Source organism: Laetiporus sulphureus (assembly GCF_001632365.1).
Source record: "Laetiporus sulphureus 93-53 unplaced genomic scaffold LAESUscaffold_4, whole genome shotgun sequence".
Lineage (NCBI taxonomy): Eukaryota > Fungi > Basidiomycota > Agaricomycetes > Polyporales > Laetiporaceae > Laetiporus > Laetiporus sulphureus.
In genome coordinates this window covers 618,822-642,667 of record NW_024468513.1, presented here as the reverse complement: position 1 = coordinate 642,667, position 23,846 = coordinate 618,822, and the positions used below count along the sequence as shown (strand labels likewise).

General features: G+C 53.3%; 7 protein-coding genes across 7 annotated transcripts; 4 read left to right on the top strand and 3 right to left on the bottom strand.

Moving 5' to 3' along the window:
- Window positions 1–1,229: 1,229 nt before the first annotated feature.
- On the bottom strand, window positions 1,230–4,453 carry LAESUDRAFT_809714 (uncharacterized protein). Its single transcript, XM_040914159.1, has 4 exons — window positions 4,210–4,453; window positions 3,681–4,149; window positions 2,765–3,562; window positions 1,230–2,708 (listed from the first exon to the last, which is right to left on the bottom strand). Exons 2-4 carry the CDS (start codon window positions 4,014–4,016, stop codon window positions 1,728–1,730), a joined length of 2,115 nt encoding a protein of 704 aa, XP_040768559.1. The 5' UTR covers window positions 4,017–4,149; window positions 4,210–4,453; the 3' UTR covers window positions 1,230–1,727.
- A 937-nt stretch (window positions 4,454–5,390) lies between these two features.
- On the top strand, window positions 5,391–6,622 carry LAESUDRAFT_711263 (uncharacterized protein; the record flags this gene model as incomplete). Its single annotated transcript, XM_040906820.1, has 2 exons — window positions 5,391–6,069; window positions 6,093–6,622. The coding sequence occupies 2 exons, from the start codon at window positions 5,391–5,393 to the stop codon at window positions 6,620–6,622; spliced, it is 1,209 nt and encodes a 402-aa protein (XP_040768558.1).
- Window positions 6,623–8,175: 1,553 nt separating this feature from the next.
- On the bottom strand, window positions 8,176–8,648 carry LAESUDRAFT_734581 (uncharacterized protein; the record flags this gene model as incomplete). The annotated part of the gene is made up of 3 exons (XM_040910523.1): window positions 8,176–8,358; window positions 8,418–8,568; window positions 8,620–8,648. The coding sequence occupies 3 exons, from the start codon at window positions 8,646–8,648 to the stop codon at window positions 8,176–8,178; spliced, it is 363 nt and encodes a 120-aa protein (XP_040768557.1).
- A 579-nt stretch (window positions 8,649–9,227) lies between these two features.
- Window positions 9,228–11,710, top strand: LAESUDRAFT_755480 (uncharacterized protein; the record flags this gene model as incomplete). Its single annotated transcript, XM_040912027.1, has 3 exons — window positions 9,228–9,778; window positions 9,834–9,906; window positions 10,172–11,710. 3 exons carry the CDS (start codon window positions 9,228–9,230, stop codon window positions 11,708–11,710), a joined length of 2,163 nt encoding a protein of 720 aa, XP_040768556.1.
- Window positions 11,711–12,701: 991 nt separating this feature from the next.
- Window positions 12,702–16,007, top strand: LAESUDRAFT_643709 (COG complex component; the record flags this gene model as incomplete). The annotated part of the gene is made up of 12 exons (XM_040903802.1): window positions 12,702–13,115; window positions 13,169–13,249; window positions 13,305–13,453; window positions 13,504–13,621; window positions 13,687–13,923; window positions 13,973–14,461; window positions 14,519–14,729; window positions 14,790–14,908; window positions 14,958–15,056; window positions 15,108–15,336; window positions 15,392–15,695; window positions 15,743–16,007. The coding sequence occupies 12 exons, from the start codon at window positions 12,702–12,704 to the stop codon at window positions 16,005–16,007; spliced, it is 2,715 nt and encodes a 904-aa protein (XP_040768555.1).
- A 75-nt stretch (window positions 16,008–16,082) lies between these two features.
- On the bottom strand, window positions 16,083–20,100 carry LAESUDRAFT_693192 (uncharacterized protein; the record flags this gene model as incomplete). Its single annotated transcript, XM_040906153.1, has 4 exons — window positions 16,083–18,806; window positions 18,856–19,056; window positions 19,119–19,993; window positions 20,044–20,100. Coding segments are annotated over 4 exons (3,857 nt in total), but the record flags the coding sequence as incomplete, so codon positions are not given.
- A 1,018-nt stretch (window positions 20,101–21,118) lies between these two features.
- LAESUDRAFT_721199 (uncharacterized protein) lies at window positions 21,119–23,732 on the top strand. The gene is made up of 7 exons (XM_040907974.1): window positions 21,119–21,180; window positions 21,231–21,801; window positions 21,853–22,012; window positions 22,068–22,409; window positions 22,461–22,672; window positions 22,732–22,776; window positions 22,828–23,732. The coding sequence occupies exons 2-7, from the start codon at window positions 21,384–21,386 to the stop codon at window positions 23,562–23,564; spliced, it is 1,914 nt and encodes a 637-aa protein (XP_040768553.1). The 5' UTR covers window positions 21,119–21,180; window positions 21,231–21,383; the 3' UTR covers window positions 23,565–23,732.
- Window positions 23,733–23,846: the final 114 nt, after the last annotated feature.

The following is a 23,846-nucleotide window of genomic DNA, read 5'->3' as shown; positions in this document are numbered from 1 at the left end:
AAAGCCACGCGAGGTTGCGCTCAAGATCGCACATCGCTCGCGGACGTCCCTGGACGTCCACATCCCGTTCACAATGCCCAATTTACTACGTATCTATTCCCCTTCCACGTCGACGATGCCTTCTGATTGTTGAGATGTTACCATAGCACGGTGCCTCTCCTTTGTCCCTCACACATGCCCAACGTCAAACTCCCGAACTTTGAAAACAACGACAACTCTCACGCCCGCGCGATGACCTGCATGGCTCGCCATCATCTCGTTGGTTCTCTACTATCCATGAACTATCCCTCTCTTCCGAAATATGAGCCGTGAAAGTGCACATGCTATGTAGAAGGAATCCTGATTGCATCTGTCGCCCCGTGAGATTCAACAATGCGAGAATCCATGGTCTCGTCTCCCTTGTTTCTCGGGTCCAGGAGTCTTATGACCATTTTCCTCCGCCGTACTCGCTGTGCTCAAGTCTGAGAGCGCGCATATCGCATGTGCAAGGCTAGAGTGTTCTCACGAAACCGCGGCACACCGTCGGATGAGATGGTCTTTTGATCGCTATCTACATATTGGGGAGTTCAGCGTTGCGAACATCTCAAGCCAGACAGGCGTGAGAACGAGCTCTCGTAGCCGGTGAGTCTATTTTCAGCGTAGAGGGCCGTAATGCATAGCTTACCGCGATGTTTGTTGGATCACTTTTAGACCTGCGATCCCTCGAGATACTTCGGATAACACCTAGTTGAGTACAAGACGCGCCTCAAAGTTGGTGATCTGGTCCCTTGATTGGTCAATCACGCTCGGCTCATACTGACCTTGAATGTCCCTCTATGATTGCTCGTTCAACGTGGTGTGTCGGCATCACGATTCAGAGCGCACTACCTCAAGATGATCGCAAGACGAACAGCCGAGGTGGGCAAAGAGTGGCCGTTGCCACTAACGATATGATGACCGGATAACTGTAAGCAAATGATGAATGAACTGTTCGGTGAACTCACCATACTTATCCCTCTTTTTTATTTTTCAAGAATGCAAGACTCAAGATTGAAGTCAGGCGGAGAGTGGCCATTGCCTGTGGTGATGCAGTAAATGGATGACGGTGAGCACATCCCGAGAGAGTCGTTCAGCATTTGATTCACATTCTTTTGTATTGCTATCGGATTGGACTCATGGACATGAACGGGCATGTATTAGAATATAAGGCAGAATAAAGGCGATATTCAAAGCCAGTTTCCATCAATAATGCGAATATGAGACTGTCGCGACGTTCAACAGCATTAGTATCGTCTCAAGATCATACTATAAGCCTGCGTGATCGGCATGGATGTAAATGGGACTCTATCGTCAGAGTCACTAGCATCAGGCTTGTCAAGGATATGATGTACATTCGTCATAGTGAATTTCCACACGTTGCTCCAACAACACACGCCCAAGCGATTCCGCTGAGAGCGTACCATCGTGACGAGCAGTTCAACAGCATTTCACAGCCGTCATTATGGGTTCCAAATCACCAAAGAATTATCGTATGAGCTGTGCTATCAGTTATCTGTCTTCTAAGAAGAGTGCCTTGTCATGAGCGAGGAACTCAATACCAAGACAACTTCTTCAAATCCGCGCGGGTATAAGGATACCAGGTTATGAACCAAGTGCTGGCTGGGGAGGAAAATCTGTTCCACTGCAATACCTGTTACAGGTGCTCGCAGCGGAGAGTCTACGATTGACTTTCGCAGGAAAGGATGGCATCAAACATCAGCCAGAATCTCTACCAACACTTCCTTCACCGTCTTCCGGTCTCTTTTCCCCTCACCTCCCACAGTGTCATCGAAACCCTCCGGGAGGATGTCAACCGCGGGGAACATCACGCTGCCCGTTAACTCGTCGTCAGGACCATCCCTCACTCTCAAGCGGTGGGAGACGACGCGCGGGAACACCCTCGCGACGTCCACTTCCGACACATCCCAGGTCTCCGCTGACTCGGCTGGAGTTTGAGAGATATCACTGACGAACGGTGCAGAATCTGCGAGCTCTGATGAGCTAAATGGCAGGTTGACTCTGACTGCGCCTTCTTCTTGACTGTCACTTGTGTCTCCCACGTCATCTTTGGACGTCTTGTCCACCCAATCAACACCGTTGACATCCTTACCCCATTCCGAGCTTGAACTCGCGCCTGTGAATGCACTCGCACTCTCCGTGGTCATCCCTGCGCTGCTCGTAGGTACCTCGAAGCCCACAGAACCGGCAGCTTGAACTAGCTCGGCGCCTACTGAATCTCCTGCTAAGACGCGGAACGCACGGGCGAACGCCTCTGCAGCTTCATGCGCTCGCCGCGTGAGCAGTGTCCCGTCCAGCACGGGGTGATGACGGGTCGCCGAGAAGAGATCGCGGATGTACATGCTGAGCGACGGGTGCATGAATGTATGCGCGTAAGCCTTGGGCATGGGCGTTGGACTTGCAAGTGCACGGAGGAGGTCCAGGTCATCGGTAGAAACTATCGGCATCGAGTTCGTGGTTTGTGAGGGGATGGTGGTCGGAAGCGAGAATTGTCGGGCGGGTTGCGACCGCAGCGGGGACGTGGGTTGGTGTTCCACGTGAGTAGGAAGAGAACGCGATGCAATGTTTGGTGATGCGCTTGCGGGCGCCCCCGGCATGCCACGAAATGCGGCATACGCTTGGTGAGTGGAAGGCGTGAGAGTGATGTCTGCGCTCATCGCGAATTGGTCCAGCTACAGATAAAATGAATTGATTGTGGGGATCTTACATCAGATAGATTGATACTCACAAGGCCGCGTAAGGGAGAAGGACGCTCTCTCATGTCCGCTTTGCACACATAAACCATAAGAAAGTCATCTGGCAAGTCCCATGTACCGCCATCATCTCCTTCGAGTACCAGTTGCCTATCTGACAGAACCTGCAGCAACGCTCTTTGCTCTGCAAGTCCTAGATGTTCCAAACCCGTGACAACCACAGCTTTCGGCAACACCAATAGCGGCGGACGCACTTCTTCCTCCAACAACTCCGCGGCGGCATTGATGTCGAAGGGTTGCCTTCTACTCCCTATAATAGACATGGGTGTTGGAGTTAACACTTCTTCCGGTGACGAAAAGCCGGTCATATTTAGATTCAGGGAGAGCGGTTCGCGGTCTCGCTCTGTATTTCCACGGCGCGAGCGAAGAGTGGAATGCGGAGTATTGCTCGACAGAGACGTGAACGGACGTCTGGACGATGCCAGTGAAAAGTCATCGAAATGTTGAGTGCTCCCGTCATTCGACGGTTCTCGGTCAGAAAAGTAGGAAAGGCGGAGAGGAGAAGGTCGTGGTGTTTGTGAGAGTGAACGCCGGGTACTGTGCGAGGATGATATTGGAGTGCGACTGTCTGTCCGTGGTGTAATATCCGCACTCGTCCGCACCGGAGACAGGGGCGATGGTCGCCGAAAAAAGAGAGCACGAAGAGAGGCCTCGACCGAGGAAGTCGTATCTCTATAACTGGAGTATGATTTCGGCTTTGGCGAACGACTGCGATCAGCTTTGAGCGGGACCCTGTGTCTATGCGTCGGAATGCCGAAGACTTGTGTCAATATCTGCGATGAAGCGCAAATCAAATCATATAGATTATAGAACGAGGGCCGGCATAGGAGCAGCGTGTGCGTGAGAGGAATTGTGAGTACGTGATAGACTGGATTCGGCAGCCTCACTCACCAGGCTCACAATGTGTGCCAAAAGTATGACATCTTCTTCGCTTGTACGTAATAGCAAATTCGCGCAAGTAGCCGCATCGCCTGAACTCGCCAGGCTTCCCGTCCTGGCGGTCTTGCCTCCCTCGATTTCTACACCATGAACGTCATAACGAGAAACACTGGGAAGGGGCTTCGGTATGCGAGCAATCAAGCAGAGGAGAATTGTTTGGAGCACGACGGTATCGACAGGAAGAGAAGGATGGGTAGCATGTATAGTTGAAAGTAGAGTTGGTATGTATGCCTGGCTTCCCGGGATAGGTCCAGCTGACAATGAAGCAGAAGGGGTATCACGATCCATTTGGTGTAATTTGGATATAAGTCGTCAAAACGGAGTATTTCACTGAAAACAATATTGTCATATAGCGCATTACAGGAATGTTCACCGTAACGTAAAACCGACGTCAGTTTTACTGGACGCGAGGTGCAAACACCTGGAGGAAAACATAGAATTTAGCGGGCATTACTGTTACTCTGAACTTCTTTTGACTTACTAGGCACTAAAACTACTTTCGATACCACACTATTATTGTATGCCGGTCTCAAACAATGAAATGCCTGGTTCTGCCTGTGCTGTTCCGAGCCCTACGCGTAGGTTGTATATCCCAACTGAGCCAAGATGTCGCAACGCGCGCTCATGTAGCATGAGAAGGCATCCAGAGGTGAGAATTGCCCTCCAGATTACAATAATTGCAGAGACGGCGGCAACGGAAATGATCTGGAGCAGGTGGTGGTATGCGCACGGAAGGCCGCGCGGGCGCTTGGCGATTGTGTATTTGTTGGTCCACCTTCCTAGTCGGGTCTCCGAGTTGGGCCACAGTTCAATCAACAGGTATCTCTCTTTCACGTTCGCGCTTTCAATGCTTTCTCAGTCAAAATATGCATACACGTTTAACTATATGCTCAATCGCATGCGGATCGGCGCATGGCATCAAATATTTGTATTTGATACATAGTTAACTCTGACACTGGGCTGGCGTTCACATGCTAAGCGCACGAGGGTACCTGCGCTGTGGCTGCATTCTCTCCAGTCTCTCCTCGTCGCCGGCTCGCCTGTCATGGTAGTTTAGTATATCGATTCCGATCCAAAACGGCAGTCGCGCGAATAGAATCATTGAAACAGGCAATACCCAGGCAACATGTACTCGCAGCACAAGCGCCCGCTAATGCCCACTACGTTACATGGGTATCCGTGAAATGCTTCCTCCGCGCGCACTCCTCCTAATCTTCTTTCCGCCATCCCATGGTGAACGCGACTGCCTGACGCAAATTACGATAAGTCAGCATGGTGCACATGTGATCAGAGATCAATGCAGAATCAGAAGTGTCAAGATCTGGAGCCCGCCCGTCCTGTTAAGCACAAGAGGTATACTCCTTGAAGAGATTCCGAAGAAAAGGCATCATCGAGATCAAAGAGAACGACGAACTCACCAGAGGCCTTCCGACGCGGGGCGCGACAGAAACGAAAAGCAAGAAATTTGCGGAAGCGCCAGAATGAGGCGTCTGAAACGGCCAAACAAGGGGCAACAAAGCGGTATACGTGGCAAGCGACGTGGCATGCGACTTCCTTACGACTACCACGTACGTCCTGCGCCCCAACCGCAGTAGGCTCTCTTCGTACAAGACTTGTCATTCCTTTGCCCCCTCCCTCCTCCACGTACCCCCCGTTGCAAGCATGAAGCGAACAGCAGACAGCGACCTTGACCCTTCTTCTCCTGCCGAGTCGTCTCCATCGCCAGCACCATCCTCTTCTGACTCACCGGTCGCTGGCCCGCCACGTAAGCGGTCCCGCTCTGAGATTACTCCTGAAGAGCGGAAGGAGGCGCGCGCACATCGCAATCGTATCGCAGCGCAGAACTCGCGCGACCGGCGCAAGGCACAGTTCTCTTACCTTGAGCGCCGCGTTGCTGAACTGGAGGAGGAGAACCGGCAGCTCCGTGCAGGCATGGGCCTTATCGGGCTTCGCCACTCCGAGGGAGACAGGACAACTGAAGAGCAACGCGCACGAGAGAGAACGAGGGAGAAGGAGAACGAGGAGCTACGGGAGAGAATCAAGACGCTTGAAACGGGTTGGGAAGCCGTCCTCAAGGCTCTCGCTGCCTCCGGTCTTCCGCTTAACAGTATACCCTCCGCTCCAGCATCGTCCTCTTCCTCCAACACTTCACCATCATCGTCATCTCCCTCGTCATCACAGCCTATGACTACTGCGTTTTCAGACCTAGTCCCCACATCACCCACCTACCCTATGACACCCACACCGTCGGATCCCAGCACTCCGCAACTATCCCACAATACTGACGATGATTCTGTGCCCACTCGCCACCTAGCACGGGTGGCGACCACCGATGCCCCTCGTTCATCATCGGTGTCCCTGCAGCGGGTGAGCCAGATTTCTCGTCAGACTTCAACTTCCTCCAACTCCACTTTGGGCCCGACGGTCCTGATTCCTCATCCTATCCCACCTCAAATATCCTTTCCGGTGAAGAGCCGCCTTGTTCAGCCATGGATGAGGTGGTCATGGAAGACCTCCTCCGGGAAATTCTCGCTCCCTCCCCCACCCTGCCATCGGCCTCTCTTCCTGACAGCACCCTCCCAAACCTTGCCAGTCAGCTGCCGACCACAGGTCCCACCGAAGCCCTACATAGTTCTCTATCGGCCATGTCGACGTCGGCCGCCGGGGCACCGTCGTCGGTGGTGACGCCGACGTTGGAAGCTGTAGGCTGGGAGGAGGCCCAGGTGGAGATGCAGAGATTACTGGACATGCTTCCTAATGTCCAGTCTGACGCGGGCGCGGAAACGAGTGTGAATGCGGTGGATTTCCCGTCCGCGCTCGACCTTGATGTCGGCGGGTGGGATTTGGCTGGTGTTCTCGATGCGCCGCTTGGTCAAGAGGTCGGCGCGTTTTGAGCGGCCTCGCTTCAGCTCGAAATTCACTCATCACCTAATGTTTCTTCGCCTTTTCGAACGCGTTGGGCTCTCTTGTTTTCATGGGTTTCTTGTATATCTATCGGACCAGTCTCAGTCACTATACTCTAGTTACCTTCGTGTTACATCTTTTTTCTCCTCCCACTACCGATACGTCATCCGCTTCGTTCCCGTGCCACAGCCTTTCTTTCTCAGTACGTACTTCTGTGCCCTGTTGTGCGCCGTTCGTTGCAGTCTCCCTCTTACTTACTACGCTGTTCTCCCCTTCGGGGTCGATGAACCGCGTGTGTGGTGGGTGGTGAGCGCGCGTACGCGTGCGGTGGAGTGCAGTTCAGTGTACGATGCTGTCAATAGTTGTAGTCTTTGGTATAGGTACGAGGCATGAATAGTATCTTTGCGGGTGATATGGGTGCTCGAGTCTGATACTTGTTAGTCTTTGCAACCATTCGACTCCCCGTCATTACAAAGGCGGTTTTTGAATATTTGGACCCTACAGCTCGCTATCAATACCCTCGTCGCGAAGGCCCCGAGATGAAAATTTAACGCGACGGTTGCGTACAGCTCGAGAATTGGATGGGTTACATCATCCAATTTGACGCGGTGACCATTCTTCTTGTTCAATCCATGCATTTCAGCGAGGAATTCGTTGATGGATGAATTGGTCTTTTCATATTCATCACGCGTACGGTGGTCAGCAACCATCTCGTTGACAGATGAGGCTGATTGACGCTCGAGCGCGGGCGGAGCGTTCCCGGCGGAAAGACCAACGGCAATGGCTTTCCATACGCGGCGAGTACTAGGACTTCGCCAAGCTCTCGCGAAGCGCAGATGCAGAAATGCGTGCTGATCACGTCCAAATGCACTCACGTCCGACGAGTGTCGGCGTATGTTTGAGATGAGCCTAGCCTTGCTTGACCGGGACGCCCACCAGACTGTGGGAGACGGCGCGCCGAGCCTCACTGTGCTCGTATCATCGTAAGTGAAATGGTGACGGGTGCGGGTTGAATACATACATGGTACAGCCTATGCGAGACGTCACATTCCGGGGAGTGGGCCGGAGCGAGAAAACCTCCGACCTGGTCAAAACGCCTTGTCGGCAGAAGAGACAGAAGCGGCCGTCGCTTGCAGCTTGAACTCGATGAGTCCGCGTCTCAGATTGCCGCGCAAGGCAGGTTTGGTGTGGTGGCTGAGGTAAACGAGTTGACCAACCTGAGGAGCCTTGGACTGTGGGAAGCTGCGTTCTCGCGCCACCAATATGCCCATGCTCAGAAAGCCTGGTACCACGATGGGGGCGTTAAGTACGTCAAACTAAAAACAATTACTGTCATTCAGGTTATAAGTAGGATAAGGCGCGTCGCGCAATACGATGGGTATCTGGAATATACCCTACGGGATATGAGGGGAGCAGATACAGAAATAGACAACACGCAACGGTGATAAGGATACACTTCTTTCGCCCTTCATCGACTCATTTTTGGGCGCCCACTTGGTGGCATTAGGCGGACATTACCCTGGGGAGCGTGTTATGCAAGGCGCTAGTCATCCTGCATGTCCTCGTCCTTGGCGACGAAAGAGTCCTCGCCTTCGTCATCGTCCGCGCCCTCCGGCTTGAGACCTGCTTTCGCGAGCGCTGCCTGTGACGTATAATCGACGCGTACACCACGTGTGCGGCGCGACCCAATGATTGCCGAAGGGTCTATTTCGCCGAGGTCGTCCTCCTGCGAAGATAGCGCGTCAGGACGCGTCGAAGGCATGAACAGACAAAGCGCAAGCGCACCTCCATGTCGTCGTCATCGTCCTCTTCCTCTTCCTCGTCGTCGTCCTCATCGTCGTCGTCCACGGGATCTTCATGAACAAACTTTCCTTTGCCTTTATCGGCAATTGTGCCATTGGCGGATTGCGCGCTCACTTTTTGCGCAGTGGCGGAACTAAGGAATAGACGTCAACCAGGGTCTAGACGAGCGCATCAGACCACTTACCCGCTGGAGGAGGTAGCTTCGGTAGACATTGCCGCTAATAATTAGTTTGCCAGAGACGATGGAAGCGCAACAGAGCGAGTGGGTGGTGGTGGAAAGAGAAAAGACGCGCCCTCAGCAGTGGCCAAAACGGGTGGCCAAATCAGGCGACGATCACGTGGGAGATAGTGGGCGCGACGGGCCGCCACGGGCGCCAGCCAGCAATTGCGAGTCGGCGACGGGAGCGCTCGCCAGATCGCTCGGTTTCGCTCGGTTGCAAGTGCGCGCATCTCGACCACATGCTCTCAGCAGAATTCACTGTGGGAAGAGCAGCGCGTGTCGCCGGCCAGGACGGGTGCTGATACGTATCCTTTCCTCGTAACCTAACTCAGGAACCTGGTTTCGGCAGTTGCTGCGCTGAGTTGTCTGGTAGGTGGCATCTGAACAGCGTCATTCGCCGCTCGGAACAGGTGCGTCACCTTTTGAGTCAAATACGTTGTCCGCAGGTATGATGTGAATGCAGATCCCCCGCTCAGATTATGATTTTATGTAAGCGTGTAGCAGCAGGACTGCTGTTTTAGTAGGGCGCTCATCTCTAGCGCGAACAATTCCCAGCGCCGGCCAAACGTACAATGGCGAAGGGGGAGATCACCCCGTTTCCTCTCGACTTATCCCCCAACACCCGACCAGCCAACTCGTCCGCATCGACGTCCAACGCCGCCAGTCCGAACACCGGCACGGCTCCGTGCAGACCACCCTCCTTCTCCCTCCCTGGCCCCGTGCAACGCCTCCTCGATTTCGGATCTAGTCCCGTGCGCGAGGGCGAAAAGCCCGCTCCTACGCCCTTGCGCTCGCGCAGCATGACCGCGCCCAGTTCTCCTACGGAACAGATCCCGATCCTCACGCTCAGACTGAGCGGACCATCCTTCCTGGACACAGTCATCCGCGATATGTGCACAAAAGAGCCACTGTATATCATCCAGACTATGGCGGATCTGACTCAAATATACCGCCTGGACACCAAGGCAGGAGAGGCGGGTAAGGCCGCCACGATCCAGTGGCCTCCAAACGTGTCTATGACAGGGAAGGGCAAGATTCGATCAGGTAAGAGCGTGCAGATGGGAAGCGGGAGCTGGAGGGAAGTGGAGGATTTCTTGAAAGTTGGGACGCTTGGTGCTTTTGCGTGAGTAGGCAGCAATCTCTCATCGGTTTTCCACTCAACAGCGATCTATCTGCAGGAGCCGCAAGTTCAATCTGCCTCACTTCCCTCACAGTCTCAAATGGAGGCTTGTACCCGGCAGTTGCTATGTTGTAAGTGTTGCTTTCGTACCTGTTTCTATTGCCTCGTGGACTCGCAACCTGATTGTTACCGCGCGAAATGCCTGGTTGCCTACTGACCATGTGAGTTAGGCTCCGGAGATCAACATGTCTCGGCGTCACGATCGGTTCACGGACATGATTGCGTGAATGTTGGGGCCAGGGGTACTGGCACGCCAGGGGGCTTGTTGTCTCGTCATATCGAATGTTGCGAGGGCTTCCATCTGTCAGAACGCTCTGCTCACCTTTCCTTTCCCAGTGCAACACTGCCGGGATCAAGGGCCCGATCGCCGTGCTTGACGCTGCAGTGCTTTCCGCTTCGCCACGTCTGCGGATCTACGAAACTCTCATCTCCCCAGACCTGGCGCGCAGTCAACAGAATTTTGCCGGCATACCGTTTCTACTCATCGACTACCTAGTTGCCACCGCCCTCCTCTTGACGACAACAACGCAGGAATGGCTTGACCGGCCAGCGAACGCGCCTTTGCCTGGTTCGAGTTCGCGTACAGTGCAAAAATGGCTGAGGATCCTCCATCCAGAGTCATACCCGGCTAGGGAGAATGATCGACCGGTTCAAAATACGAGGCCGCAAGGTGAAACACCGATATCCAGTCCTACGACGCCATTTTCGAGTGCTGGAAGTTCCTTCGTCCGGGGATCGCACCATTCATGGCCTGCGAGTAGTGCATCGGGCGGCAGTGAGCAGATCACGACGCCTACAACGCCGTCTACGCAGTCGTCTTCGTCAGGAAGCCGTCGTCCGGCGAGCGCAGAAGCTCTGTCGTCTACAGTGAAGGAACCAATACAAGAGAGTGAGAGGCAGGCCGGACCGACGCCGGCTGACGTGTCCGTTCCGAACGCTGCTACTGTTCCTCCCACTCCATCTGCGCCACCACAGGTTCGATTCCGTGTCGCAAACCCTGAACCTAGTCCCAGTTATTTTGCCAGCACCTCCACGCCAATGCCGCCCCAGCCGCGGGATTACACCTCGCCGCCTCCCGCCACGGCCCCGTCTGCTACTGCTCTCGAGTATGCATCAGTCAATCCGAGACCATCGACAATGTCTTCGCATCCATTCGCTTACGACTCCTTTCCCCGCCCATCTTCCTCATCCCGCACGACTTCGGTACGCAAGCCCAGGCGGCTACCGACGCCTCCCATATCGCAGGACCAACGTGCTATTACATCGCAGGGCCAGCCGCAGATACCTGAGCTGTTCCGGGCGAAATCCGGTCCCTCTGCTCACCGCCCTCTGCACACCTCTGCGTCCTACGCAGGTTTGAACGCTTGGAGCGCCGCTGCTCAGGCAGAGGCCACTGTGAGCGGGTCGAGGGCACCGGTGAGGCGTAGTTTACGGTCGATGCGGATGATACCACCGGCTCTTCCCCCTCCACAACACGTCCCGCTGCCTGTCCCGCCGAAGCTCTCGATGGAGTACGGACATGGGGATAGCCTGAACGGCGTCTCAGAGGCGGGATGTGGACGGGCACAGCGTGACCTTGCGCCGGCGATGAGGTCACTGGCCTTGACGTCTTCTGCTGACCCGCCCCGGCCGCACCCGCTGCCGCAGCCACCACCGCAGATTGAGCACGCATATTCCCATTCTCGCGGCGCTATGGATGGAGGCGGTGTGCACGTAGACGCTGGGCGTGTGCGCGCGTCGTATCCACATGTTGACCATGTCACGGAGACTGACAGCGTGTACGAAATGCCTCCGCCGGCGTACGATGCTATCGACTTTTCCGTGAGGGTGCAAGTCCCTGGCGGACATGGAAGGCGCAGAGGCCGAGGCCAGTGACGTCGGCGTTCACCCTGTATGCGCTGGACGCCGTTCTCCGCTTTCAATTGCTTCATGTCAAGTAGTGCGACTCAGGGGATTGATTTCCTCGATCTTTCACAGAGCTGCTGCGTTTTCTCAAGAAATTTCCCTGCTATGAAGTCATATCCATAGTGCTCTCCCACAAATCTCTCGGCTCGGCCATATATCAACACATCTGCATGCATAGCTGTCTCCCATCGATGCAAGGTGTCACAGCCTTCTCTTGTCTCATACCCACTTCTATCCAGTCGCTTCGTCGCTATGCAATTCTCGAGTACCGCCGCACCATGAAGCATTGCTTGTTTACATTGTATCTTTATACTATCTCTACAACTGTTCTTTTTCTGTCCGTGTCTTCGCAACGTTACTTTCTGCTTGACTCATCTTTCTACCACTCAATCTCTCATATCATACCATCGGATCCCCTACAGCTTCCTGCATTCTTCACTTCATACATATTGCCGGATTTCTAATTGTTTGTCTTCACCCTCTCGCGCAATGCAGTGCTACCGTGGGCTCGCTTAGACTGGCTCAGAAGGCGTGTCACCTGTCGTGTTTGCCGTACAATAGCTCTGTTAGTCTATCTACATAGTGTAATTCTCAGTCATCGAAAGGAATACTGTAAACGCGTTGTTCAGCCACTCCTCCCTTATTCGCGTTGTCCTGCTAATACTACAGCTTAAGAACCGCTCTCAATGCTGAATGACAGAATGTCATACCTTTGCTCGAATTCTACATTTGCCTTAAGCTCATGCAACTATCCTCGAGCGGTCGATAGCAGACGCGTTCAAACTGCTGGCTGAGCTGAACGCGATCACATGGGCGTGTTCGCGCCACGTGTGCGCTACAGGTAGCTTAGGTGCATGACCACTATTACTTTGCGTTACTGCCATACTTCTTCTCGTCTGCCCGCACCTTTGCTTGCTAAACGTTCCCAAATTTCACCCTCTGGCCACTGCCTATGTTGTCTATGAGAAGTCCAGAGGCCGATGATCCTGGAGACCCGTTAGAACTTGAGAGGCTCGCCGAAGAGCTTGCCACGAGAGAGCTCAACTCACGCGCTCTGGATCACGACACAAACATTGACGGGCTGACCAAAGCGGAGCGGGATCTGCCTGTCTATGTTCCTCTGTCGCATGACAACTCCAACCTCTCCGCAGAGACGTTCAATGTCGAAGAATTCCTGCTCTCTCGTGCATACACGTCTCTCCCTGATCTTCGTTCTGAACTTCGAGACTATCTGGCAAAACTCAAAGAAGAGTTGGTGAAGCTTATCAATGATGACTACGAGGCGTTCATTAGTTTGAGCACGGACTTGAAAGATGAGGGTGCGAGGCTAGATATGATGAAAGCGCCCTTGGATGGCTTGAAGTCTGAAGTACTCGTACGTTATGCCCATGTTTAAATGGTGAATAGTATGCAGATAACATGAGTCAGGGTGCAAGACAAACGTTACAGAATATCCAGGCGGCTATTCAGGAGAAGCTGATCAAAAGGAAAGCTCTGAGGGAAGACAAGGTACGTCATTCAACCCATCATCGCAGGAATAAGGCGGTAAATACTGTTAAGCCAGGCTTTTCTGCATCTGTTGCTCAAGATATCCGAGTTGATCACGCGCCTGGAGTTACTGCTGCTCATCGCAGCGCCTCCCGAGGATGACACGACTTCGTCTAATGTCGGTACAATGGGACTCTCGCTCCACGATGATGCCGCTGAAGACAGGTGAGCCACTGCGCCTCTTCTTTTCAGTCAGCTGCAACGTGTTCTTGTAGAACTGAAGGTAATCGCGCGAAACATCTTGCTCGTGTCGCAGCGGAATATACCCAGCTTCTATACCATGTCTCGCGGGCGCGTACTGGGGGCAGTGCCTTCATAGACGAGTCACAATGGGTTTGTGAGCTTCTCTATAGATGTGCTGGTCTCTCTCATACGCCTGATGTCTCATCGCGACGTAGCGCATCGATCGGATACGATCAACATTGTCGTCCGACCTCGACCACCTATTTGCCTCAACGGTCACCGCCCTATCAAGCGGTAAAGGTCAAGGAAAAGACAGCAAGACTGCCGAGGCTGAGCGCTCGAAATGGATTGCCGACGTGACGGAGTGCCTGAAGACGTATGACATGCTTGGGCTGTGGCGCGATGCCGAAGATGTCCTTCGAAAGGAGGTCGTACGCGATTTCGTCAAGAATGTGCGTCTGTTAATGATTCCCGCCTTCGAATGCCCTGATGTTATCACAGACAATCCATCCCGGTGCGCTGACTGCACCTCACTCGCCCATTCTCCCTCACACGCCATTCAATCCGACCGCCCGGGCACGCTCGCCACAGCCTTTGACAGCTTCCCTTCCTCCTCATACACCATACACTCCATTCACTGCCTTCGCCTCCAAACAGAATCCATTCGACCTCAGCTTGGCCGCAGGTGCTGCGGCGGCCTCAGCTCATATTCTTGACGATCGAGATGATCCGTTGGCGGCACTATATAACAATGTGCTACGATTCGTTGAGCGCGACCTGAAGCGGATCATGGAAATCGCGGAGAAGGTGTGCGTAAAGTCAGGGTCAAGGTCGAGTGAGGGTCGTTTAGTGACCGACGCTAAGCGACAGCAAGATGCCCATGGGTTTGAGATCATGGCCAATGTGATATGGGCGGAATTGGGTAGAGCGATGATGGACGAGCTCGGTAACGTCATCTTTGCAGCAGGAAAACCGGATGATTTCAGAAAGGTTTTCCTTCACATTCATCTTATTCTGGGGTTCAAGCTAACGACGGCATTCTGCCAGCATTACGAGACAACGCAGGCGTTCATCCGCTCGGTGGAGTTCCTCGCGCCTTCCGTTCACTCAGTCGAGGCGATGCGAGCACATCCAGTATTCGTGGCATTCGAACGGCGATGGCAATTGCCTGTTTACTTCCAGCTTCGCTGGAAGGAAATCGTCATGAGACTAGAAGGCTCGTTGGCTGTCACTCGATTAGAACGAGCAGTTAGCAAGCGTGCGTGTTCGCTCTTCACATGCTGCGGACGGATTTAAATTCACAGTGTTGTCCACATAGCAGCCGAAGCGTTCGTCACTTCACAAGCAGCCGCGATATGGGAAGCGATCAATGCATGCTGGAGTGCCGAAGTCTTCATACCGGAACTCAGCCATAGATTTTGGAAGTTCACATTGCAGGTCCGCCCGTCAATGACAGCGAGATGTGTCCTGCTGACAATGCGGCTAGATTTTGAGCAGGTACAAGACATGGCTGGAAAGCAGTCTTCCTGTATTTCAGCCTTCCTCTCAAGTAGCCGCAGCTGTTGCAGCGGAGAAACTTGCTGCTGTGCGTGCTGTCATGACTAGATATGAAATGCTCACGTTGACGTAAACCTAGGCACCTGGAGGTTCTCCTGTTTCTGCATCTCGCTCAGGCACACCGCTGCCCTCATTGGAGATGGCCTCTGCGGAGTCCACTGCAGCTGATGAGGCATCGCTGCAGCGGTTCTCTATTGCGATTATTGACATCAAGGCTGTGGAGTCGCATGTCATGAAGCTCTGGAGAGAGGAGATCAGCATGATGCTGCCAGAGCTTAGCGACCGAAGCATTGATGTCAGTCCGGAAGGTTCGTGAAGCGGATATTGCAGCGTGAGCAGTGTTGACAGGCTCCTATAATGCAGACGCCCTCAAACGTTCAATATCCTCGTTGACATCCCTGATTCCGCCTCTGTCGAGCCAAATCATAGCTATTCTAGCACGACGTGCATGCGATGCTCTTTTGTCGATGCGGTCCATACCTTCTCAATTTCGGGCCATGTCTTCCAGTCGACGCATGCCGACCGAACCAAGTTACTTCATTTCGCTCATCTTCCGACCAATCAAAAATTTCTTCGCCATTGATAACGCGGAGGGTCCGGGCGCACCTTTGAGAGGCAATTTTCTGCAGGCATATGCTGAGGAAGTCTTCGAGATTGTTGTGCAAAGGTGAGCCATTACAGCTGTCACTCGAAGCCTAGCTGACCCCATGACAGGTACATCTATTATCTATCAGCCATGAAGAAAACCGAAGAATCTCTACGTAAGCTGAAGAAGGGCAAGAAATCTGCGTTTTCACTGTTTGGTAGTAGCGCCAAAGAGGACGATGGGAGAGCGGATGAAGAAAAAATTCGTGCCCAGATGATGCTAGATGTAGAAGCCTTCGGCAAGGACGCAGAATCACTCGGGGTTGCTACTAGTCAGAGTGGCTCGTTTAAATCGCTGCGGGACATGGCCAGTGCTAGCTTGTCCGACGAGTGACATTCTAGCAAGTCTCCACCGACGCATGAATGTCATCGATTCCAGGGTCATTACAATTCTCATATGAAACCTAGTCTAATGTACGCTAATGGTATTAGGATGCTCAGCTGTTGCACAGGTACTGTGGTATATCTCGCCTGTCCGTGATACAATGATGGGAACTCCATCGCTCGATCCTGTATTATTTTCTGGTGTACTTACTGTGTCAAGGAAGGGCTTTCCGCATGAACGACAAATCCCTTGAAGGGCTGGCCATCCTCGGGCGCGTTGCTGCGCTAGCATTTCAATCGTCGCGAACAGATCATCGTCAACGAGATGTTTGGTAATGACTAGCATGTCTGTGTCTGAGCGATAGGTGTCCAACATCCCGGTAAACAGCGTTCTGAACTCCGCGTATAGGGCAGGCTTAGCCACGTTGCTCTGTGATGCAGAAGTGATAAGCCGCTTGAACAAACGCGGGAGTGACACTTCTTTTGCAGAGTTGATCGACATCAAAGAGCTAAACGACTGCTGCACTAGTGAGCGCAGACTAGAGATGGTACGCTGTTGAAGCTCGAGAAATTCTCTGTTCTCTGAATTGTCCTGATGTGCGTCGGGGAACCCAGATGAACAGACGCTGGCGACGCGTTGAACAGCATCGATTTGACATCGGAGAAGCTGGAACCATACTTCTTCCACTGGGATGACTGACTTTTGCAATTGTTCAAGGCACATAGCAATTGCAGCCTCGCCAATAGCTTGTATCATGGATAATGTCGAGGTGACGGTAGATTCCGAACCAGGATGTGGTTGCGACAATGCATCACCAAGCCTAGCTGACAGACTGGATTCATACGCCTCAGCTTTGGCCAGAGCAGCCATGGCATCACCACTATGGCTCAACATCCAGACAGCTGCGTCATACACTTCGTGTTCCTCGCATATTTGGACGACGGTCGTAACGTCAACGAAATTTGACGGGAGATAGCGAATAGCAGGAATGACGCTCGAGGGGTCAAGATGACAGCACAAGGAAATGTATATTTGCCGGAGAGCGGGGGGTACATGAGGTGACGGTCCACCCCTGCGAAACGGGACGAAACAGCAACTCTCGCCCTCCGTTGGTGGACCAAGAAGATACTGCAAGTAGGCATGGCGATCTTCTTCGCTTCGAGAATCCAAGAGGGCAAACGCGCTTTCATGCATTGTGGGTAGATGCTGATCAAGCAGGGCAGCCGTGTTCATTACGCTGCTGCTGAGCAACGAGGGTAATGACCTAACCACCGTGTTCGCCACCTCAGTCGGTAGTGTTCCTTTATGTGCACGTTCTACCATGACCAAGACGTCGCTGATGTAAGGGGAAAGATCGGAACGAGATAGGTCGGGATCATGGAGATACGTCTTGAGCAAGGGAGTCCACTGACGCTCCTGTCGGTACCAGGAGCGCAATATTCGATAGAATCCGGCCTTCTCGAACAGAGCAGCGAGCCTTTCACTTTCATGCGGAGTGTATGCAGACAGCAGATATTCTGCAGCTAGCTGCCTGTCTTCGCGTGTAGCAGAGTCCGGGTCTTCAGCAAGACTGATGAGAATGTTATGAAGAGCACTAGGAGGGATTTGGATGAACTGCGGATATTTGGGAATGTTCCGTGCAAGGAAGACGTTAATGAAAGTGAACTCAGTGTGAGGAAGAGCTGGCGAAGACAAGATCTCCAATAGAATCTTAACGATCACGAGTCGATTAACAGCTCGTGTTTTATCGTTGAAAAACGCGTCTTCAAATGCCAGATCAAGCGTGTGCAGAAACGCCTCGGGGTCAAACCGGAGGAGCAGACGGGTATATGGATATGTCGGCTCTACACCGTTCTCCTCGTCGGCTGTTAGGATCAACTCTTCTCCATTTTCTATTGGCCGCACACTAGATCGACCATTGAACAGGAATGTGTACACATCTTTCTTCGCTTGCAGCGACTCCTCTTCCGGAAGTGGCTCCGCGGATGGATAAGCCAGCCCTGTGAGAACGTCGGCAAGATAGGAATACACCTTGTATGCATTCAGCACTACTGGCTCGATAGCTTCGTCACCTGCATTCACAGGCACTGGAGATCCCTCGCGTCGAGTTTTTCGATATTGTTGGACCTTTCGCACAAGACCGATGAGTTCCACCAATGGCGAGACGTAATCTTTCAGCGCTCGATTGTAGACGTAGATCAAGGCGTCGTAGAGATGATGCTTCTGACAGAGCGTAATCGCCTGATTCACATCGAGACAGTCAGGATCGATATGCCAGATGACACGTTCCACAAAATCAGGCTGGTTGTTCTCCTCATGCATGGCGACGAGCCTTTGAGTGATACGAGGAGGAACTTGATGGATCTTCCTCTCCAGGATGAATGGTTCCAATTGCAATAGAAAGATCCGCGCGATGCCGTTGTCATCATAATATTGGAAGAGATCCTCAAATAGATATTCGTAGTCGTCCAGTGCGATGCAGGCTCGTGCGCATGTCCTGACCAGCCCTTCGAATAGAGAGGTCCGATCCACACCGCGTCCGTCCAGAGTGACATGGGTCTCGTCAATCATACGATCTTCCGAAAAGGCGTAATCAGCAGAGGCTCTCATGAGCTCGCGCATCTTCTCTCCAACGACATCTTTGAGTTTTTCCGTCGACTCTGGGAGCCCGTTTTTGTTGCTTGAAGTCTCCCCGACGTAATATGCACGAGTCAACTCGATAGCACTTAAGAAGTCGCCCTTCTCGACGAACGCTAAAATCCGATCGGCCCAGGTCAACAGCGTCCCGACCTGGAGCTCGTGTTGACCCTGTGTGCGGAGGTGAGTCGAGCACGCGGTGCAACATGGTAGGACTTACAAGCATGAAAATCTTGCCCTTATAAACTCGCATGCTATGTGCCACCTCGGTCACGGCATCAGGGTATGAGACACTGCCGTTCGTTGTGTGGCTCAACGTCGGAGAGACGAGAGTCCAAGCGTCATATGGAACACGCTCAACCAGCTTCGTTGAGCGAACGTCGTACACCTCCAGATTGGTGAGAGTAAGGACAATAACTTGCTGTCAAATGAATGTGAGACGGTGCAATTCAAGCGAGACAGGACCCAGGCAAACGAACCCACATTGACATTCAGCCATTGCAATGCCAGTATATCGCCGTCTACTGTCCATTTCCCGGCTTCTTCGAAAGTGACTATGCCGACCTCGGCTGTGTCCACCTTCCCTGTCCGCTTGTTGCGGACTTGCTGTGAAACCTTGGACTCGAAAACGCGCATGAGATACAGCGTATCGCCCCAAGAATATATCAACATAGGTGTCGATGACGATTGAGTAGAGCATTTGGCTTTAGCCTTCTTGTCGTTTATCTCCGCATAGGAGCCGTCATCCTTTACGATGCTTGGATACCACGCGAGGGTACCCTTGAATCTAGATTTAATGCTGACATCGTCCGATTCCCTATGACATCGGTACCAAGTTCTGGGCGATGGCTTCAGCCCGACGATTACGAGCTTGATTGGCGTGAGAAGCGCGACCAGGTTGTATTGATCGGTCGGATGTGATGCTGTGCCAAGCGGAAGAGGTCCCGTTGCTAGGATAGTACTGGCTTTGCGTGTCTTTCGACGGCGGAAGTGATGCGAGGTCGATGCAGTCGGCAGCTCCTCATCAGGATACTTTCCCAACAGTCGCAGTGTATCCGAGGCATCCATGAAGAAGACCTTGCCCAAGCTATGGTAGAAGGCAAGGCCGCTGTCATCGGCTGAAACGAGGGCAGTATGTCTCCCGGCGATGAACCCGACACTGACTATCCTGGAGCCAGCCAAGTGCCCTTCTTGCCGCCCAGATGCCACAGCGTCAAGTGTCGTAGGGACAACGAAACGGACTGGGGCCTTAGGAGTCTTCAAGTCAAACAGCTGTATATGTCCCGACGCGTGGCCCGAGGCTACGAACATATGATCGAATGATAGAGCCACAGCTGTAACCGGTCCGATCGCTCTATCTAGAGAACTGCGGTCAAGACAAACACCCTTCGGAGATATTCGTGCGCACCTGAGTTATCAAAGCCGCAGATGCACTTCAAATGCTGTTTGAAGTCGAAGACCATAACTTTCCCAGCGTCTGTCCCGATGCAGATGAGCCCATTCGCCGCGAGAACGGTTGGTGCTCCGATAATCTCGGTCTCTAGCAGGGAGGTGATCCTTTGAGAATTGTTTGAGTACACCAGTTCATCAATGGCTCTCAACTTCGTCCATCGAAAGACTTCTCGCTGCGCTTGACCGTCCATACCCTCCGACTTCCCTAGCCCTGCGACTAAGTTGGTCGTGGAGGACGTGGGTGACAGTGCAGATACGTGCGAGGGTGTGACTGACGCTCCTCCGTAGCCGTATGAGAATAACGTCCCCGCGCTTGCCGAGGATGGCACTTGTGAAGGCTGAGGAGTGGAAGAACGCAGCCTGGAAATAGCAGGATGAAGAAATGGCCATGACATTCCGCTGGGCGAGTTTGTTTTCTTGGGCGAATGAATCTTCGATGGAGAGGACGATACAGACGTAGACGGAGGAGAGACCGGCGGCGGCGAATCCGCAGCTACGGGGCGGTCTGCGTCCGCCTGCGACACACGGGCTATGCGTCAAGAACCGTGGCACTGAGCCAAATGCCGACCTCACCTGCGCTTCATCCTGCATTGCTGCAGCCAGACTCTCCTTCTCCAAAACTTCCTCGAGGATTGCATTCTCTTTCTGATGATGTTCGAGCTCGTCATCTTCATGCTCCGGGCCCAGCACCTCTCGCAGTTGTTCTCCGTATCCCACAACGTGTTCTGCGTCGATTCCGTTGTACAAAAAATCTTCTTCATCGTCATTGTCGTCGTGGTTCTGACTACGGGGCTCTGAGCCGCCATCAGAGTTGCTCAAGAGCTCTTCAAGACGCGTCGAGTAATTTCCGCCGAGGTCGTCTTGAATTTCCTCTCCCTCATTGTCGGAGAACTCGAGCGGAGCCTCGTCGCCGACGCGACTTTCACCGTCGCCTTCGAAGCGCTGTGTCCCATTCATGAACGAGCCGTGGAATGGTATATTGGAGCTGAGCTAGAGGCGGTGGATCGTGATCAGGAGGCTTGAGGAATGACGGCAACATCATACAGATTGGAAATATAACAGTCCTGATAAAGGCTTATCCGAGCCGGCACGGGTATAAAACTACCAAATCAGAAGATGTGCAAAACTAATTGGAAACCCTAGCTGATTGTCGCACGGAGAGGCAATAATGGACCTCCGCCAGGGTCACCGCGAATTCGACCTTGAATCCCTATCTTCTTGTCCCTCGACGGCACTCGACCACTACATCCTCCACGCCTCTGCTGCATCGACACCACCATCCTCTGGCGCCAGGCCATGGCCAATGTAGCAGTAATGGGTCCTCCACCCTCTCCGAAGGAGCCCCGCCGCTCAGGCAGACGTTCCGCACCCTCAGCATCCAAATCCCCGGCAGGGTCACCAGCCGCTGATACGGGTCCCAAAGCCAAGGAAAACTCGATCCGACCAGCTCTCACGACATCAAACAGCTCGAACAAGAGCAAGCGCAGCAAGCAGGATGACCACGACGATGTGCTCGAGGACGTTCGCAAGAATGGCGTCAACGGAAATGGAAACGGGCGCGCGAAACGCAAGGGAAGAGACAAAGAGAAGTTATCTGACGTTGCAAACGGCGATAGCCACGACGACATTGCGTATGTTGACGCGCCTGGTGCGGAGGCGGCGGCAGACGCTGAAGGGGAGAACGAGGAGACGGGTGTCACTCGATGTATCTGTGGTCAGTTCTACAACGCATCGAGTCACTTCTATTACTCAGGTTGCATCACAGGCGAGGAGGACTCAGACGCTGCCGGAGACGCTATGGTGCAGTGCGATCTATGTGAGGCCTGGCAGCACTGTCTATGCATGGGTTACCCCGCCGTCGAAGCCATCCCTGATGAGCATTATTGCGAGGTGTGCCGGCCTGATTTATACGTCGATCTGCTCAAGTGCGTGCGCCTTCCATCGCATTATAGCCTATCTGACAGAATGTCGGTCCTGTAGAAAGCATGCGAAGCGAGCTCGACAATCATCGACCAACTCACATCACACTGCCGCTGCTAATCCGTCTCGCGCATCCCGTTCCCACTCTCCCATCATCCAGCCCAAACCGACGAAACGAAGGAATACCATGAATAGCAGGGATGCCGCATATGAGGACAGCGTGCAGGCATTGATTGAGGCGACTGCTGCTGAGGCGGCGGCGGCAGCGGCAGCGCAGGAGGCTGCAGATACGCCTGTCGTCAATGGTACAGGGAGCGATGTTAACGGGCACGCGGGGGCCGAACAGGACCCATTGACGGCTCCAAGCAGTCGGCGAAAGCGCAAACGCTCTGATGATGATGCGTGAGTTGCTCGTTTGCCCTATCTTCATCGTGATTGACCGTCTACCGCTAGTGTGGCCTCGAAGCGGACAAGATCGGCGTCTATTGCATCTGATCGCACAACTGTGGCAAACGCTATTGCTCGTGATCCCACACCGGTCGTCAACAATGTCAATATCAAAAACACACCTGCTCCAGCATCGACGGCGAAGAACCCACGAAATAGACGAACAAACGCGCGAAAAGCACAAGCGCAGGATCTGGTGTTGGGAGAAGGAGAGGAAGGTCTGTCAACCTAGATCTGTGACGTATGTCACGTGCCTGGTAACTGACTTCTGCTTCAGTCGTGCCAACGTCTGCACGGAAGCAGGCCAACAACCGTTCTAAAGGTAGCATTATCCGTCATGATTGGTTATCTTTGCTCATGTATCCTCGCATAGCAACGACGGGGAACGATCACGGCGGACGACGGGCGCAAGCCAACTCTGTGACCGGCGCTGGCGGAAATCTTGGCTCACATGCCAATTCCTCTGCCGTGTCGCGCGCCTACTACCACTCGCATGCATACGCCTTGTCGCAACAGCCTCTCTATACCTCATGGGGCTTGCCAGATCATCTTGCTCACCTTGAGCCTATGCTGCCGAGCGAAACACCACGACCATTAGAAGTCCGAGGATCTGGCGTCGATCCTAACGGCCGAGAGTCTCTCGAGCGCACAACCGAGCGAGGAGTGAAAGTAAAGTGGCCGGCAAAACGAATGAGTGTTGGGGACATGAACAAGCGCGTTCGAGCGCTGGTGGAATGGGTGGGAAGGGAACAGGCGAGCGCGTTGGAGAGAAGCAGGCGGAGGGAGTCTCTTGAAAAGGCGTTGAAGGATGCCCGGGCGTCCAACGAAGAGGAGCCACGGCAAGATGGAGACACCCAGGTATCCGAAAATGGCAATACTTTGCCAATAGCGGTAGAGAATGTGCCTCTCACCGACTCACCACTGCAGGAGAAGCAGTTGAATCTGCTTGATGGCATACTTTCCATTCCGCAAGAATCGAAACCGCCAAGCTCGTCGCCGCCGACCATGAAACTCATGGAGGAGTTGATGGAGGAGCTCATTGACTTCCAGGAGCGCTTTGGACCCGGTGCGAAGACAAAAGAGCGGGAGCGGAGGACGGTCACCTCATGACGTGTTTATGGTTTCTCTCGTTCTGTCTTACCATTTGGATAGCTATCGATTCTCATCTTTCCGCGCTCTCTTTGTTGTTCCAGTTGTATGCTTCTGTCCGCTGTAATAATTGCTCATGCCAATATTTTCCGATTGTATCCGTAATCGAGCCACTCTTCTCATACCTCCATCACGAGTCCGAGTGCACGCGGCGGGTACAGCTCGCCGCAAAGTTAAAATTCGGCCATCGTGCTCGGCCATGCCGTAAGTCGACACTGAGATCAACTCTTCGAATTCCGACGG